This window comes from Carettochelys insculpta, chromosome 4, assembly GCF_033958435.1.
Source record: "Carettochelys insculpta isolate YL-2023 chromosome 4, ASM3395843v1, whole genome shotgun sequence".
NCBI classification, from domain to species: Eukaryota; Metazoa; Chordata; order Testudines; family Carettochelyidae; genus Carettochelys; species Carettochelys insculpta.
The window spans coordinates 97346950-97365795 of record NC_134140.1 but is presented as its reverse complement, the minus strand read 5'-3'; the positions used below and the strand labels follow the sequence as shown (position 1 = coordinate 97365795).

At 39.2% G+C, this 18846-nt stretch overlaps 1 protein-coding gene across 3 annotated transcripts in view; it reads left to right on the top strand.

Moving 5' to 3' along the window:
* Positions 1-18846, top strand: part of LARP1B (La ribonucleoprotein 1B) — a 65182-nt gene that overhangs the window by 29243 nt on the left and 17093 nt on the right. For 2 of the 3 annotated variants that reach the window (XM_074993315.1, XM_074993314.1), the window contains exons 8-11: positions 2437-2581; positions 3050-3118; positions 10412-10586; positions 18061-18233. In XM_074993315.1, coding sequence (XP_074849416.1) covers positions 2437-2581; positions 3050-3118; positions 10412-10586; positions 18061-18233 — 562 coding nt within the window. The remainder of the gene's footprint in view (positions 1-2436; positions 2582-3049; positions 3119-10411; positions 10587-18060; positions 18234-18846) is intronic. The other variant, XM_074993316.1, reaches the window with a different exon arrangement.

Here is an 18846-nt window from a genome sequence, read left to right as displayed (position 1 = left end):
TAAGGAAAACCTTCAACTTTATGGCATTGTAGTCTGCCTTTAATTCGTGTATCATCTTTATTTATTGTACATACCCTCCTTTAGTTGGGCTTAAAAATTGAAGTATGTATGTGTCTATTTGTCCTTTTAAAATACTGTTGTCAGCATGTAAGAAGCCTTCCCAGGTATATAGCTGAAGTTTCTGAAAGCCCTTCCCCTTGTTTATTCTTAATTTCATTTAAAAAGTCTTCTTAGCTCTTTATTTTCTGTCTTTCATCTGAAAGAAACTAATTTCAAAACATGTTTTTAATTAGTCATATACTTAACTTTTGATAAACTGAAATACTTTCCTTTGTACACTATTATGGAACCAGCTAGGTCGCTACTGAAAAGGAATGTTCTTCATCACCAGTGAACGCCAGCGCTGCTTCAATGCCAGTGGTGCTTCTCTGTGATTCCTTTGTGGTGGACTATATTGCCTTTGCATTCCATGAAACAATTTGCTCATTTTCCTCTTGCTGCTTTTGTTACAGTTGTGTTTGTCTTTAAAAAAAAAAACAAAAAAACCCTCTTTAAAGGCTGAAAATATGACAAATGGCTATCAATTTCAGCCTCTGTTGCAGTCTTTTTGTAACTCTTGCTGCCAGGCCCCTCTAAGACCTGACAGTGGACATACAGCTCCATGTCAGGATATTCTCTGTCCACTGTCCTCAGAGAGGTGAGGGAGGAGTGCACAGACACTCTACTGTGGTCAGATTTCTTAGCATGCAGCATAGAATCCAGCTCTTCTAAGGTAGGACACGTTGTCCCACTCTGATGCTCAAAGTGTCGGACACATTGGTGACATCTGGCTTCTGATGTTGCTAAAAGAAAATGTGAACAAGTTGTTGGCAGATGTCAGTTAAAGGCTTGGCATGACTGGTTAACCAGAGCCATTCGTCACCTGGCTTGTTGGAAATCCGTAAGAATCATTGGCTGTGAAGCTCTCCTTTCATGAGAGATTCTGTTGAGCAGATTTAGAATATAACTTCTGTAATTTTTTTTTTCTCATTTCAAAAGGGTCTGGAAATCTGAGGTTCCTTAAACTCTTCCTTTTTTATTGCATGTGATCAGAGGGATGGAAAACTATCTTTCCTCTTCAGTTATTTATCAAATATCATCTAAGTGGGCGTGTTTAACATTTTGCTTTTTTATACTTTTACAATTATAAATTATAAAAGCTAGAATGCCAAAAGGGAACATTCCTGCAAAAGGACATTTTGATTGAATAAAGTTGTGTCCGTGTATATAAATGAGTTTTAGAACTATTAACCTCATTAATACAAAAAGTCTGCATATGTGATCAAGAGGATTTCTGATTGCAGTAAAGACCAGAAAGTCAGTATAAGAACAATTTATGCCTGCAACAGAACCAATTAAATTGGGGAGGAGGATTATAGATATAAATATTAACCTTTTTTTAATAACATTTAAATTAAGCTTATGCTGCCTCAGACTTAAGTTATTGCATCTCTGAAGGGGAGGGAACATATGTTCAAAAGACAGGAAGAACATAGAAATAAACATTTTTATTAATAGTCTTGCAGAAATTTAGGGAGCATGTAAACAGTCTCATAAGATCTGTTTTACCAGCTTTTTGGTTTCCATGAGGAGCCTGAGCTTACTCCTCCTTTTTGTAGGACGTCTTTAAGTTTATATCTTCCGGTAGTGGCTCCCAGTTATAATTCCTTCATTCCTTTACACCATCATTTGATCTGGTAGATCTTGATATCTTGGTATCATTTCATAAAGCAATTTAATAACGATAGAGATCCCTTCCTATATTTCCTGAACCTTATCCCTCCCTTGACATGAGGTATCCTCTTAATATACTTTATTTTTGAAGACCTTCACTTTGCCAAGTACCCTTTGGAGCCTTCAGGCATTGTGCCTCAGTGTACTAAACAATGGAAAGCCTGTTTTTCTACTCTCTCTCTTTCTCACCTGAACATGCATGAAGATATGATCGAGACTGTATGTCTGTGCTTTTGTCTGCATTTTAGGATCAGGCACATAAACATTTTGATCTGCTGGGTACCTAACTAAGAGGAAAAGATACAGATTAGGATGGACGCACATTGACATGAATGCTCTGTGTTAGGAGCAGACAGTGATCAGGAAAGGGATATTACTTTTCTTTCATTTATGCTAATTGGGTGAATGAGGAATGAGGCCTTGATTGTACCTCTGAACGTACTATACTGAACAACTTTTAAAGTGTTCCACTTAGCTACTTGATTACCTAATTTGTTTTTATAACTTATTCCATAAGTAACATGAAGTGATGAACATCAATCTTGTTGATGATAAAATATACCAAATTTGTAATATAAAATTTTGACAAAGATTAACTTGGATTAAAAATAAAGATGCTGAACCCAATGCTAGGCTCAGATTTACATGTTTCTCTCTCTCCAGTGAATATTATTTCAGCACAGAAAATTTGGAAAGAGACTTCTTTCTGAGAAGAAAGATGGACCAACATGGATTCTTGCCTATATCTTTGATTTCCAGCTTCCATCGTGTGCAAGCTCTGACTACAAATGTTAACCTGATTTTAGAGGTAAAATGATTTAGATACATGTAACACATGTTAAATCATAGTTTAAAATGTATTGCTATCAAATATCAAAATTGATTCTTCTATTTACAAATAGCAGGGTATAACTATTCCTTCATGAATGTTCCATCTGTGGACAGTATAAACTGATACAGAGCTGTGTACTAGCAAATTGCACTGCTACTGCTCAGAACATTGTCAAGAAGTGGCAAAGTAAAACTAACAGATGAGCTTCACTACTGTTGTTCAGAAATCTTTGGGCAGTACTCAGTCTGTTTCACATTGCTATTAGTAAAGCTTCATAGCAACAGGTAGACAAGTAGGTATTCACAGAATGGGGGAAGTTTCAAAAGTCAGACTGGAGGTGGTGCAGAGTAGTAGAAACTTTCCTCTCCCCTTCTTGCAGCAGCCAAGAATCTGGGAGAAGGTTAGAGGACTGAAGAGCCCTTCCTTTTCATGTCTCCCCTTCAGCATCCAGGAAGCATTCTAGAGGGAGAAGACCAGAGTGATGCTTCTCGCAACAGCTGGTGGGGTTGTGTGGTGAGCTTCAGATTTATCAGATATCTGCTATCAGAGATTGACCCAAAAATGGAGCCACAAGCTGGGAAAAGCGCTCTAGTATAAATTGTAATTACATGACACAGTCTGGAAACTGCACTGCTCATTGGTGCTAAATCTTACTGGGATATTTTTTTCCTCCCCTCCCATCTCCAGTCTAGTAGATCTCCAGTCAGCTAGTCTTCTATCCACTAGGTGTTTGTCAGTCCATGCTAACAAGAATTGGGTTACACTGTCAAGGATCCAGTAAATACATCACAAATGGAGAGGGGTTTTTTAATTATTTTAAGTGGCTGCCACACAGTCCCACTTTGGGTTGCACCAGCAGTGCAGTTCTGCTGGTGGAATGATTTATAGCCATACCCACTGGAGCACTCTAGCACCCCTTCCTATCCCACCCTTTCTGTCCGTATTCTGAAGGTGAAGCTATAAAGTTGGGTGGCACTCTAGCTGTCTCTTTCTTCCAATTGTAATTACAAACAGACTGGAACTTTTCCAGGTCTACCTTCTCAAGCAACTTGCTGCTTAACTAGTTTTATGAGTAGCTTAATTGTTTTATTGTGTTTTTATTCAAATTTGCTTTCATTTTACAATAGTCAAAATAGTCATTGGTTCTGCACCCCATGCTGGGTTTCCCCTGTTCTGAGACAGATCCAAAGGGAAAGTGTCCAGGATTTAAGATGGACCTCTTCACCTGTTTGCTCTTAGATGTCTTGTGCTATTTTATGGATATTTTCCTTTCCAATATACAGAAGTGCAATATACAATATGCAGGAATTTTGCTCCCAGGACCCATAAGGGAGTGTTAAAATCTGCTTCAAGCCCTGCTGCTGCAGGAGGTCCTCTAAACAGAGTCCTCTAATTTGGATGAATGTTCACATGATTAAAGAGAGGTCTACGTTATCCCCCATTCTTTTGAAATGAAGAGGTAGCATCCTAATTTTCTGTTAGATAACAACCTCTGATGCAGGAAGAAGGGTGGTAAAGGCCTTGGTACCAGCGGATCCTCATTTCTTATGCAGCAGAATGGTACGTGTGTCAGTCTTGGCAGAGCCCATCTTGTTATGGGCACCCTTTTGAATCCCCTACTTCTGGTTTCAGGAGGAATTGCGCCACAGACCATGTGAGTAGGTCCAATCACTGTTGCAATTTTGCTCTGGTTTCTCTGGATTGGGTCCTTACAGCATCCTTAGATCGTAGACTGAAGACTAAAGTAACTGATTAGAGTGAATCCCTAAAAGCATGTCATACTCTTTGTGTAACAAAAGCTGCCACTCTAGTTTATTTCCATAATGCTGTGAGTAGGACATGTTGAAATTCTGTCACAAGAAAATTCTTCCTTCCAAAGGAAAGATCCTTGGTTGAGTATGAAATTATCTGTCTTCAGGGGAACCCCAAACCAACAGTAGTGGTTTTCCTCAGGCTGAGCTGTCTTCAGTAACCAATATAATCCATATGCTTATCTCAGAATGAAAGCTCTGTAATATAGGCTGAAAAACTACAGTAAACTTTCATAGCCGGCATGCTAATATCCAGAATTCTCAAATAACTGGCATGTTAACTAAAGTAAACACAAATAAATGAAGCAAATACAATATGTTTACAATGTACAATACTACTGATGGTAAATAAAGTACTCTGCATACATTTTTTTTGTTTCCTAATCTCATTTTTCTTTCGTGTTATGCATTGCTAGGTATACCTTTCTATTATCCAGCATATTTGAATATCTGGCAATCTCCCCGTCCTGGGACGACCAGATATGAAAGAGTTTACTGTACCTGCCAATTTCAGACAGCATGTCTTTAAAATATATCTCCCAGAAGAGGAGCATCTGTCTCTTACAAGATGGACACAGAGTCCTGAAAGGAGTGACATTTGATCATCCGCTCCCATCAGCAACTATCAGTTGGATGCATCCAATCTGAAATGGGAGTGCACTTCAGTGACCTAATAACCCACAGTCATTAGAAATACTTAGAGAAACTGCTAAATATTAGTGTACTGGAATTGAAGGCAGTCTAGCTCTTGGATCCTTTATGCCTCACAAGATAAAGTACTCATTAAAAAGTCAACAGGGAAGATCTTATTCCGCACAGCTATGTAAAGATGTTTCAGCATTATTGGGCTGGTATATCCTTCATATTTACCTGATAGCCCTTCTTCACCTAATAGAGAGCATGGTGAATTATCTCTGTTGAGATGAGAAGTTAAGTGTCTAAACAATGAGAAGTTCCTGTGGCACCTTGTAAACTAGCAAATTAACAGGTGCATAAGCTTTTGTGGGAACAGACAAACTTGGTCACGTGGTCTTTGCCCACGAAAGTTTATGCTCCAAAATTATATGATAGTCTATAAGGTACCACAGGACTTCTCATTTTTGCAGATGCGGACTAACAAAGCTACTGCTCTGATACTAGTTTCTAAACAGATCAGTGGCAAAGAAAAATCTTTGCTTTCTGGTATCATTCAGGTGTAGGTCTGGTCACAAGGAGACAATGCCAGATGCCTGATCTTTTGCTCCATTTCAGACTCATTCCTACTTGTGTGGAGAATAGGTCTCCTCCATATTTGATCCAATTTTCTTTTGATTAAAAGAATTATACAGAAGATAAAATAAGAGTATAATACTATTTAGTCAAGCATGGTCAAGACAGCAGTGCTTTCCAAACCTCGGCCTCCTCTTCAGGATAACAGTTTTCTCCCAACAACCACATCTTCTGCAGAATGGCTGGATTTTGCATATGTGCCTGAGGTACATCTTGCACCGAGGTCTGTAGGACTTACTGATTTAGAGACATTCTACATGTCAGATGCACAACATATTCTGCTAAACTTCAGCAGGTGTTATATTAATCAGCGCTATTAACCCCTTAAAGAGTTTAGACAGTCCCTAGAGTGCTTTATTTCTTAGAACTGATTGTCATGAGCAATTTGATTGCAGTACTTCTCTAAATGGGTTAGGCTACACATGGAGGAGAATTACAAACTAACTTCTGTGCCTCCTGCTGCAAGGGTAAGGGCACATTTCACTAGGGCTAGGTTGATTTCTATAGCCTGTTTCCATTATTGAAATCTGCAGAGTTGCAACATAGAACTCTGTATATATTTGCTAAACATTATCCTCTTGATTTAGGATCTTGATATGTAGTGTACGTTTTGGTAGGGGCAGTACTGTCACTATTGAAACAGAATGCAGTGTACCATTTTCTTCAGTTGATAGTACTGCTTATTGAAGATCCCAAGAGTGGGAATATAGAGAGGTCACTCCAAAAGATATGAAGGTTACTTCCCTGTAATGGGAGTTGAAGATGGATTCAACACATTCACACCCCATGTCCACTTTCTTCTCTTCTACAGAGTCCTAATTTAAAATCTTTGGATCTAAGAGAGAATGGGTAGAAATTGCGTTGGATGTGAGAGCCATACTGCCTTTTTAATAGGCTTGCTCTCAGCATGTTCAGGAACAGTGAAAGGGTTGGGGGAGATGAGAGAGTAGCACTACTATGGGCAGATTTCATTATCACAGTTATATGCTTTTAGGAAGTGTTAGCAGTGTATGTGTAGCGTCCATCTTGAAGAACTGCAGTTAAGTAAGGCTATGCTACGGTTTCTATTTCAGGATACATTTGTATCCAGAAATAGAAGCCATGCAGCCAGACACCGTGCTCAAAATAATAGGGCTATTAAGTGCACAGTATTTTGTTCCCAGTACCCCCCTCATCATACAAGGGATACCCAAAAGTTCAAAACAGCACCTTATTTCAAACCCCAGTGCAGTGTAGCCTGCACCTGATTTCAAATAAAGTAGCTCAGAATAACTTACACAATTTGCACACAGCAGTTTGCATAAGTTATTTTGAACTAGGGCTGCAGTATAGCCCTAGCCCAGAGCGTTTAGTAATTTTCATTTTATTAGAGCAGTTGCTCCACAGCATTTGCAATACTTAAGGTTACAAAATGGTTTTCACCAATCCTCTGTTTAAAAATTCTCATATTACTCTGAAAACTTTCTGCTAAATCTTTCCATGCTTGGTTTCCTTTTGGGAGAAGGGGCAGAATTTGAGCTAATTTTGAAGCATGTTTCATTGTATATTTTTTTTTTTTATAACAAATCTTTTATTGGGGTGGGGTGGCGGGGAGCAAGGGATTCTGAGTAAAAGTTAAGTTGAAATTTTGCACGTAAACAGTGCTCACTGAGAGGAGTACTCTTTGCAGATTTCAAATCAATTAGTTTGGATTAAGTACGGGGGTTTGATGTGTACATACTGTGAAAACATTTAAGTCGTGATACACTTGCATCACACAGGAGATGCATTGAAAATGTGTGTGAAATTAAGTAGGGCCTAGTTGGAAACTTACTTCTAATTTACACTCTGTTTTAAAGGTTCTTGAAATAAATAAATCTCCACCCAGTTCTAACAGTAGAATGAGGAGTAGAAACTGCTGCCTGAACAATGATATTCACTGAGACCTCTTGTTCACTGCTGATTTAGCCCACCATTTCCACCCTTATTTCTGCACTGTTACCATCCCAAGGCTTGACAGCCAGCTCCTTGCTGCTTCTGGTGGAGGATTGAGAGAAAGGGGAAAGAGTCTGAGCACTGTCTGTCTGCCTCCATTGTTCTCGCCTCCGGCATATGCACAGCTCTTAATGAAAAGAAAAAGTGCACTGTTCATGCTTTCCTGGACACATTCCCACCTCTCCTTTTGGGAAGCTTCTCCATAGTTTGAGAACTGTTGCTATAAAGCATACCGTACCTTCAAAGAAACTAAGTTTGACATTGGAATTCAGGCTGACGATGTCCATTAATGCTTGCAGTTTATGCAGGGCAGAATTAACACATTAAAAAAAATTCATGTGTTAATTGCAGGCCTTAACAAGCGTTAATTGACAGCTCCACATTAAAGTGCCCACACCAGTGGGACTTGGTGTGCCGGCTATCTCCCAGGCTTCCAGGGTTTCTCTGGCTGGCTCCCCACAGCTGCAGGGCTGCAGATGGAACTCCACGCCCTGGCCAGCTCCCTGCCCCGAGGCTATCTGGTTTTCCTGGGGCTGGAGCAGCCATAGGCCTCCCAGTTGCAAAGCTAAAAATGCGTTCTTTTTAAAAACATTGACATGTTATGATTTAGATATAGGTTGAACCTGTCTAATCTGGCACCCTGGGGACCTGACCAGTTCCAGACGAGAGAATTTGCTGGTGTACAGGTCAATATTGTCTAGCAGCATTACCCACTCTTCCACTGCTTACTGGGCTCTGAGAAGACATTTAGTAGTAAATTACAGCTAAATAACAGCACAGAACACTGAGAATTAGGACTGGTGGCCACACCTATAAGTGTTTGTCTAGCTAACTAAAATCACGTTGGATTACAGATGTTGGTGAATGAGTGTGTTTCAGATTAGAAGTTCAACCTGTGATAAATGGCATGTTCTTAGGTAATTTCACACTTGAAAATGAAACTTTTAAAGGTTAGATGAATTAACCTTGATAAAATAATAAGTGAATTGGACAAGTAATTTGAACTCAATTAAATTGTTTTGAGAGTTATTTCATTAATGCTATTAGCAACCAGCATTTTACTTTTTATGGCATGTCACAGGTTAGTGTTGTGATTTATCTGTTTATTTTAAATTTACCTCCCCCACAAGGCACCTAGCTGTAGGGTGTGCTGAGTTTATTGGGTGCCCTTTAGAGCTTCTAACTTCCTGGTGGCTTGATCTTGTTCCTGACAAGTAAGTTATGCTCCTCGATTGTCCAGATTCATTCTGTACTGGCCATTGCGGTCTCAGTACAGGCCATTAGTGTTTCCCCAAGAGAGTTTGGATTTACTTAATAATTTAAAGGGATGTCAGATCAGTTAGCTTGGTTTACTTTTATTAGTCTATATTCAACTGGACAGGTGAATAACAGATACATTGCTGAATTTGTGAGTACCTGTTTTTGCTGTTGATGATTTAGCTTGCACTCTTTTTTCCGGAATGGAATTTCCCAGCTATCGCCAATTACTGCATCCTCCCTCATGTCAAATAACTCAACCATCAAGCAGCACAGCTACCAAAATTGTAAACTTACTAGCAAAAAGGGAAGGAAAACCTAACCCTGTAGCTCAGTCATCAGATGGTTTTTATCTTCTCATTTGTCCTGGAGTTTAGAGGAGATGAATACCACTTACCCACATCTCAATACACTAATCAACTCCATATGACAGACCAGTCCATTATACAGACAGCCTAAAATTATTTACTTTGTGACCCAGCTCTTTATCAGCTGCCAAAAATGTAGTTAAGCAACTTCAGAATCCTTGCAAGTCAAGCATTATTTTTTTGTTTGTTTGTTTGTAACTTTGTCATGTAATATAATACTAGATAATAATTGCCGTAATCAACTTTGGCAGTTGCTGAATTCCTCAACTTCTTTTCATTAATTGTCCGCAGAAGCCATTTGCTTCATAGTCCAACTCAACTCTATCACTTAAAGTAGGAATTGTAGCGAATAATCAGTTTTGATTAGTTCGTATTCTGTATCTGAGTTTTAAAAATACAATGAACAGCTGTATTTGAAACTGTATGCTGCAATAATCAAAATTACAGTTCTGAAAATAGTTGGAGAGTCATATACTGATACCCCCCACCCCACCAAGGTTGTCATAATATAAACGAGTTTTCTCCAAAGGCATCATTAATGGTATCTCTACACAGCAAAATTATTCTGGAGTAGTTATTCCAAAATAAATTATTCCAGAATAATGCATCTGCACTACAGCGAAGCCCTGGAATAAGCAAAACGTATTCCAAAATAGTGTGTCCACGCACATTAGAGCACATTTCGCATCAGAGCCCCCGGAAGCACATACAAATATGTATACACAGCTGAATTATTTCAGAAGAAACTATTCTAGAATAGTTTATTTCGAAATAGCTCCTATTCCAAAATAGCTATATATCTTATATCTATTTCATAAGTAGTGCTATTTCTCATAGAATTAAGGTTGCCAATTTGAAATAAGTGGTCTGCTATTTCAAAATAATGGTTGTGTAGTGTAGGCACTTGTAAAGTTATTTCAGAATAGCAGCTGTTATTCCGAAATAGCTCTGCTGTGTAGATATACCCTAACATCTGGCATGCAGGTGTTTGAGTGCGTGACACTCATTTACATTGAAAGTGTTCCTGATCATGTCAGAAAACAATGAGAATCACAAAAGACATGGTTATCCAAAATGATGTTGGCTGATGTGTACATTTTGTAATGATAAACATGTTTTTCTCACAGGCCCTAACGGACAGTACAGAAGTGGAAATAGTGGATCAGAAGATGAGAAAAAGGGTAAACCCAGAAAAATGGCCGATTCCTGGTCCAGCTTCATGGAATCAGACACAGACAGACTTCTCGCAGCTTATCAACTGCCCAGAATTCATACCAGGGAAAGCTTTTGGTTCACATACTGGTAACCAATTTCTTTCATAGAAACAACATTTTAGGACAAAATGCTGTCTAGTCCAGCAATCTGCTTTTCATTTTTCATTTGTTTGGTTTTGTAGTAGGAACAGTAGGCATAAAATTCAGCTGTACTAATTGGAATGACAATTGCAAGGCTGGCAGTTAGAAAGGCAGTGTACCAGAAGACAGTATATTTGTGTTTTGGTGTTTTTAATCCAACATGTTGTTTTTCCAAGAGAGCTGTGTGCTTTTTAGGATTACATTCTGTTTGGTAAATGGAAATATAGGTAGAAAGTCAGAGTTTCAGCTTAATACTTAATTTTTGCTTTTCATTTTTGACATTAAATCTGTTAAAACATATATCTCCCCTACCCTTCCCCACCCCCCAATGGAGCCAGCCATAATATATCCCTTCCCACATGACTCTATCTCTAGTGTATGACTGATAACTTTAGTTTCAGAATAATCCTTATCGATTCAAAGTCCAAAAAGAGACCATTGTAATAATCTACTCTAATCTCCTGTGTGGCACAGGCTATGGAATTTACCCAAAATAATTCCTAGAGCATATCTTTTAGAAGAACATCTAATGTTAATTTGAAAATTGTCAGAGGTGGAGAATTCACCATGACCTTAGCATATTGTTCCAATGGTTCATAACTGTCACTGTTAAAATTTATTCCTTGTTTAACATCAGCATTTGTTCAACTTGAATTTCCAGCCATTGGATTGTTATATTTTCTGCTGTTAGATTGAAGGATCCCATTATTAAATGTTTGCACACATACACCCATGTAGGTACTTACAGACTGTTATGATGTAATCTCTTAGCCTTTTCTTTCTTACAATATATTGAGCTCATTGGGTGTGTCATTATTAGACTTTTTCTCTAACCCTTTCTTCATTGTGGTAGCTCTTCTCTGAACCCTGTCCAGTTTATCAATATCCTTCTTGACTTGGAGACACCATAACTTGCACACTGTATTCTAGCAGCAATAGAATCATTGTCAAATATAGTTAAAGTAACCTTTTTTGCTTCTCTTGTAGTTCCTGTTCATTCTGAAATTATATTTACTCTTTTGGCCACACCATCACACTGGGAGATCATTACCCCCAAATCTTTTTCAGAGTCACTCCTGCATAGGATAGGCCGACAAGATTTGAACATAAGAATTCCCATGCTGTGTTGTCACATGGCTGGACTTCTATATTGGGTTTGGAAATGATTTAATATGCCCAGTATGGCTATTGGCCCCAAATATTGTGCTTGGAGTGCCATGCGAGGTGTCAGATTCAGGGCATTGCTAGCGCTCATTTATGTATGCTAATTGTATGCCTGTATTATGTATGTAGGTAAAGTTATAGATTCCTAGCTCTGAAGCTGTGTGAGAAGTGTTTCAGTGCTGAGGCTCACAATAAGAGGTGGGGCTCCACTCCAGCCAGGACAATAGACTGAGCAAAGGCCCAGATGGCCAACACCCATTTTGCGATGGTGACGTTTTCTACTGGGACTGCAACAAATGGAAACTCAGCACAGTGACCCCACCTGGTCAGGTGGTGTGCCAAGGCCTATGAAGAACGGAATTTTTCCTCCGCACATGAAAAGCTATAAAATGGGCCCTGGCAAATACTTTTTTTGTTCTTCAGTCCTCAGCCTGTCTGAATTGGGGGTCCATCCCTCAGATAGATTATGTGGATTTAGCAGTGTCCATCTTGGATCTTTTATCTTGTGGTCTCCAGGGGCCCATGTGCCAGCATGTGGACCCCAGCAGGCCAGATCTACAGTGTTCCAATGCACCTGAATCTGTGTAACCTGAAATGAACTTTCAGAGACTTAAAAGAATCAGCAAATAACATTGCTGGCCTGCATCAGTAGTTATGACTGATGTATGTAAAGTATTGTTTTAACAGTTCTTCTCTCTAATGTTGTTCTTTCTTTTGTACTTCTAAACCCTTAGATATTAGATCTAAGGATCTGGCTTGGATAAGATCCAAGTACATATTGAGTGGGGGCTGGGGCTGGGCCCTTTGAGGTCTGGAAGAAACTGTGTGGTGTTCGGTGAAATAGGCTCAAGAGCCTCTCACCTGAGGTTGGGGGTTGTTGATCTGGGCTGGTAGAGCAGCTGAGAAGTCTGTGGGCTTGCTTGTGTGGTTTCTGGCTGGCCAGTGGGGCTGGCAGAGGTACTGTGGTGGCTGGTTGGATTTGCCTTAGTAAAAAGGAAATCCCAGCCTGGGGCTGTAAGTGGCCCAGATTTTAAGCAAAGGTACCTTGGGTTGATTTCTCTAGCTGTGCCCAGAAATCACTGTCCTATTACATGGGCATGTCAGAGCCATAGTCCATCTACCCATCCCCTGGTGCCCCTTCCCTAGGTTCTGGCAAACAGACTAGGGACACTTGAGAGCATGCCTTTGCTCCCTTCAGCTTAATTCAAAACTTGCATTGTTTACTTGAACCCAGTTTATCAACTGAGAGGAGTAGCCTTGGTAGTTTTGTAGCTTCACAAATAACAAGCAGTCATGTAGGACCTCTGAGACTAAAAAAACTCATTTATTAGATAATGAGCAAGCTACCTCGTAAATTTGTTAGTCACGAGTTTATCAAGCAATTCAAATAACTCCGAATCAGTGTGTTTTGTAGAGGACTAAACTCTTCATTTTTTACCACTCCAGTTTTTTTGTAGCTTGCCAACTTTTATCAGTGATTTTCTTCCAGATCATTGACAAAAATCATTCGGCTAGGGCCAAAAACTACAGGACCCCTCTGGAAATACACATCTGGAGATCTCACTTTGTCATCATTAATCCATTTAAAGTGTGCCATGTTAGAATCATTATGGATAACAATTCATTCCTCTAATATGAATATGGCATTAGGAATATCTTACCGACCACCTAACCAGGACAGTGATAGTGATGCTGAAATGTTAAGGGAGATTAGAGAGGCTATCAAAATAAAAAACACAGTAATAATAGGAGATTTCAATTATCCCCATATTGATTAGGTACATGTCACCTCAGGATGGGATTGAGATTAAATTTCTTGATGCCTTAAATGGCTGCTTCTTGGAGCAGCTAGTACAGCAACCCACAAGGGGAGAGTCAGTTCTCGATCTAGTCCTGACTGGAACGCAGGATCTGGTCCAAGGAGTAACTGTTACTGGACCGCTTGGAAACAGTGACCACAATATAATAACTTTTAATATTCCTGTGTTGGGAAGAACACCGCAACGGTCGAACACTCTGGCATTTAATTTCAAAAAGGGGAATTACACTAAAATGAGGAAGCTAGTTAAACAGAAACTAAAAGGTAGAGTAACTAAACTAAAGTCCCTGGAAGCTGCATGGAAACTGTTTAAAGACACTATACTAGAGGCCCAACTTAAATGTATACCCCAAATAAAAAAACACAGGAAGAGACCTAACGAAGAACCACCATGGCTTAACAGCCATGTTAAAAAGGCAGTGAGAGAGAAAAGGGCAGCTTTTAAAAAGTGGAAGACAAATCCTAGTGAGGAAAATAGAAAGGAACACAAACACTCCCAAATTAAGTGTCATAATGTAGTAAGAAAAGCCAAAAAAGATTTTGAAGAACAGCTAGCCAAAAATTCAAAAAATGATAGTAAAATGTTTTTTAAATACATTAGAAGCAGGAAGCCCGCTAAAAAAGCAGTGGGGCCCTTGGACAATAAAGATATAAAAGGAGCGATCAAGAAAGACAGTGCCATTGCGGAGCGATTAAATGATTTCTTTGCTTCAGTCTTCACGGCTGAGGATATTACAGAGGTTCCTAAATCTGAGCCAGCCTTTTTAGGTGACAAACCTGAGGAACTCTCCCAGATTGAAGTGACATTAGAGGAGGTTTTGGAGTTAGTTGATAAGCTGAATAGTAACAAGTCTCCAGGACCAGACGGTATTCACCCAAGGGTTCTGAAAGAACTCAAATGTGAAATTGCGGAGTTATTAACAGTGGTTTGTAACCTATCCTTTAAATCCGCTTCGGTACCCAATGACTGGAAGATGGCCAATGTAACGCCAATATTTAAGAAAGGCTCTAGAGGAGACCCTGGCAATTATAGACCTATAAGTCTAACATCAGTACCAGGCAAATTAGTAGAAACACTAGTAAAGAATAAAATTGCAAGGCACGTAGAAGAGCACGAATTGTTGGGCAAAAGTCAGCATGGTTTCTGCAGAGGGAAGTCGTGTCTAACTAATCTATTAGAATTCTTTGAAGGGGTTAATAAACATGCGGACAAGGGGCACCCAGTGGACATAATATACCTAGATTTCCAGAACGCCTTTGACACGGTCCCACACCAAAGGCTTTTATGTAAATTAGGCGGTCATGGGATAGGAGGAAAGATCCTTTCATGGATCGGGAATTGGTTAAAAGACAGAAAACAAAGGGTTGGAATAAATGGTAACCTTTCACAATGGAGGGGGGTAACTAGTGGTGTTCCCCAGGGGTCAGTCCTGGGACCGATCCTGTTCAACTTGTTCATCAATGATCTAGAAAATGAGGTAAGCAGTGAGGTGGTAAAGTTTGCAGATGACACCAAGTTGTTCAGGACAGTCAAAACCAAAAGGGATTGTGAAGAACTACAAAAAGATCTCAGCAAACTGAGTGATTGGGCAGCAAAATGGCAAATGAAATTTAATGTGGGTAAGTGTAAGGTAATACACATTGGGAAAAAATAACCCAAATTACACGTACAACATGATGGGGTCAAATTTAGCTACGACAGATCAGGAGAGGGATCTTGGAGTTATAGTGAATAGTTCTCTGAAGACATCCACGCAGTGTGCAGCGGCAGTTAGTAAAGCAAATAGGAAGTTAGGAATTATTAAAAAAGGGATAGATAATAAGACAAAAGATATCATACTTCCCCTATATACAACTATGGTACGCCCACATCTTGAGTACTGCGTGCAGATGTGGTCTCCTCACCTCAAAAAAGATATATTGGCATTAGAAAAGGTTCAGAAAAGGGCAACTAAGATGATTAGGGGTTTGGAACGGGTCCCATATGGGGAGAGGCTAGAGAGACTGGGACTTTTCAGTCTGGAGAAGAGGCAATTGAGGGGCGATATGATAGAGGTATATAAAATCATGAATGTGGTGTGGAGAAAGTGAATATAGAAAAATTATTTACCTTTTCCTATAATACAAGAACTAGGGGACACCAAATGAAATTGATGGGTAGTAGGTTCAAAACTAATAAAAGGAAATTTTTCTTCACACAGCGCACAGTCAACCTGTGGAACTCCTTGCCGGAGGAGGCTGTGAAGGCCAGGACTCTATTAGGGTTTAAAAAAGAGCTCGATAAATTTTTGCAGGTTAGGTCCATAAATGACTGTTAGCCAGGGGTAAAGTATGGTGCCCTAGCCTTCAGTACAAGGGCAGGAGATGGATGGCAGGAGATAAATCACTTGATCATTGTCTTCTGTTCTCCTTCTCTGGGGCACCTGGCATTGGCCACTGTCGGCAGACGGGATACTGGGCTGGATGGACCTTTGGTCTGACCCAGTATGGTCATTCTTATGTTCTTAATCAAAATGTCCTGCAGTATCGAGTAAATACCTGTACAGAATTCTGTATTATATCAACAGCACCCTTATGAACCAAGCTTGTAGACCCATAAAAAAGGGTATTAAGTTAATTAAACTGGATCTGTTTTCCATAAAACCAGGTTGATTTGCGTTAATTATATTGCCTCTTAATTTTTTTCTTAGAGACCCCAGTTAGCTACTCTGTTATCTTGCCTGGGATTAATATCGGGTTGACAGACAAATAACTTCCTGAGGTTTTTTTTACTCTTTAAAAAAATAGCACTTTAGCTTTCTTTAGTGTTCAGGAATTTAAGTGCTACAATATTTAGTGAAAATCAACATTAACCTTTCCAGTGAGGTTCTCTGCCAACAGTTTTTTTTTTTTAGAAGTTTTGAATGCCAGTTATTTGCGTATATTGATTTGATGATGTCTGACTTCAGTAGCTTTTGTTTTAACATGCTCCAAAGATGGAAAAAGTGAGATGCAATATCATGAGACTGCATCTTCTGTTTGTATCCCAGAACTGCCTTGCCAGTGGGTCCCATGTTCCTACCAGTTTTTGGAGTTCAACAGCTGATCATGGCTTGTGCTTTTTCTTTTTGGATGGATTTGAATCTTTTCATTATGTTTTAATATTGGTATCCAACACCCTTGTTTGCAAAACTCTCCCAGAGCTCCTTGATATAACTGCTTTTTTGGCATGTAGCAAATCTTGTTGATTTCAACTGATGCATTCTTGACTCATTTTCAGGCAGCCCTTTATAGGTCACAAATACTGTCCTTTGCCTTCCCCAGGCTGTCCCCCACTTAGAAATTTATCTCTTTCTCTGCAGACATTTCTCCATTCCATCCATGTACGTTCTCCTTCTATATGTTTAACTTGATTTGAAGAAATAAGAGTATTTAAGTAGAGAGGTGCATATTTAGTTTTCTGTAGCCACTTGACCATATAAGTGATGTGGTAAGGCAGTCTGAATTAAACTTCATGAGTGTTCACTGGTTAGCTGGATGGTGCCATGTGTTGCTGGTGACGGAAGACAAGTAACTCTTCTTGACATCAGAATGACCACCTTAAGACTTTTGTACAGTTCAGTTCATAGGTGGCTCCTCAGCCCTCTTCTAGCTTGTGCCATAACTCTTTCCACTTCCAGAAATGACTTTTAAGCTAACGTAGCCTTTGGGCAAAAGAAAGACCTATAATGTGAGAAGGAACCAAGTGAAAGGGCCTCTTCCAATGCATATTAGTGATCTGACAGCATCTGGAGTTGAAGGAGACTGATAATGTGTCTGGTATGGCAGAGGGTAAAATGTGAGCAGTTAATGTTTACAAGCCTTACATGTGCTAAGGCTGTAGGTTCTATTAAGGCGTATGGTAGGCCACCAAAGGATTCTTAACCTTTTTCATTTTTTTCTGTTTTACAGAGACAATTGACTAATTGTCTGAAGATATTACTAATGGAATAAAAGTTCTTCACTTTTAGAATCTTGCTCAAGTTCATAGTAAACAGAAAGGGTTATTTGATGGTCTCTGCTACTACTTGGGAATTAAATTCAAGCTCGTATTAGTGAGACATTGAACCGTATGTACGTAATGAGCATTAGTTGAAAATGTTGGCGAAGATCAAGGGTAGAATACGAGTTGACAGTGAATTACTTGCCCACCCCAAGAGTGGAAGGCAGTTTGGGAGAATGTCGCTAATCATGCTGTTTGATAGGTAACTTCCATCTCGGCGGCTGTCAGACGCTTTTACTTTATACTAGACTCATCCAGTATATAGTCTTTAAAATACAGAGTAATAAATAGAGTCTTTTTTCTGATCAATGTCATACATTAATTAGATAGAAATTATAGCTACAATGAAAGTAAAATCTCTGTAATACAACAACAATAAAAATAAGAACTTAAATATACAACTTATTTACATTTCAGAGTCTGCGCCAAGTTCTCCAAGAATGGGAAGTCCACTAAGCCCAAAGAAAAGCACTGAAACAAGTAACCTTCAAACAATGTCTAAAGGTTTGTCTACAAGCTTGCCAGATCTGGACTCTGAGCCTTGGATAGAAGTAAAGAAGAGGCATCGCCCGTCCCCAGTAAAGCTAAAGGTACTTTTAGCTACCTTTTGTAAGTGTTAAAACACCCTTCCGCACAAAAAATATTCTTTGTGCCTGCTATAAAATACTATACCATCAACTATTATATAGTGAAAGAGAGTGCTGATATCCTCATGTAATCCTAATTAACATTCTTCAGGATACTTGCAGATTGTGAGCAGAATGAACTAACTTTACTCAAGATCATAAACCAAGGATTATTCATATTATAATAGATCACCTCATTACAGTATACATAATTAGAATAAATTATTACATATATTACAAATCTGAATAGTATTTTAAGATCTTCTGCAAGTAGAAGGAAAAACTAAAAAAGGCACAGCTGGATGTGTTTAGTTTCTGTTGAGAAACTGTGTTTTAGTGTGTAAGAGAATTTTGTGAAAAGATGATGGTGTCAGAATTCTCTACAGAACTTAGTACAGTCGTACCCTGAGATACACCCATTCGGGTTATGAGAATTCAAGTTTACAAGGAGTTTGATTTAAAACCCCTACCTCATCTTACGAGGCATTTCCTTGAATTTACGAGGACTGATTTCAATTTCGTGCGCCTCAGCGGGACACGGACGCCCCGCAGCGGGAGAAGGGCTGTGGCTCCAGGC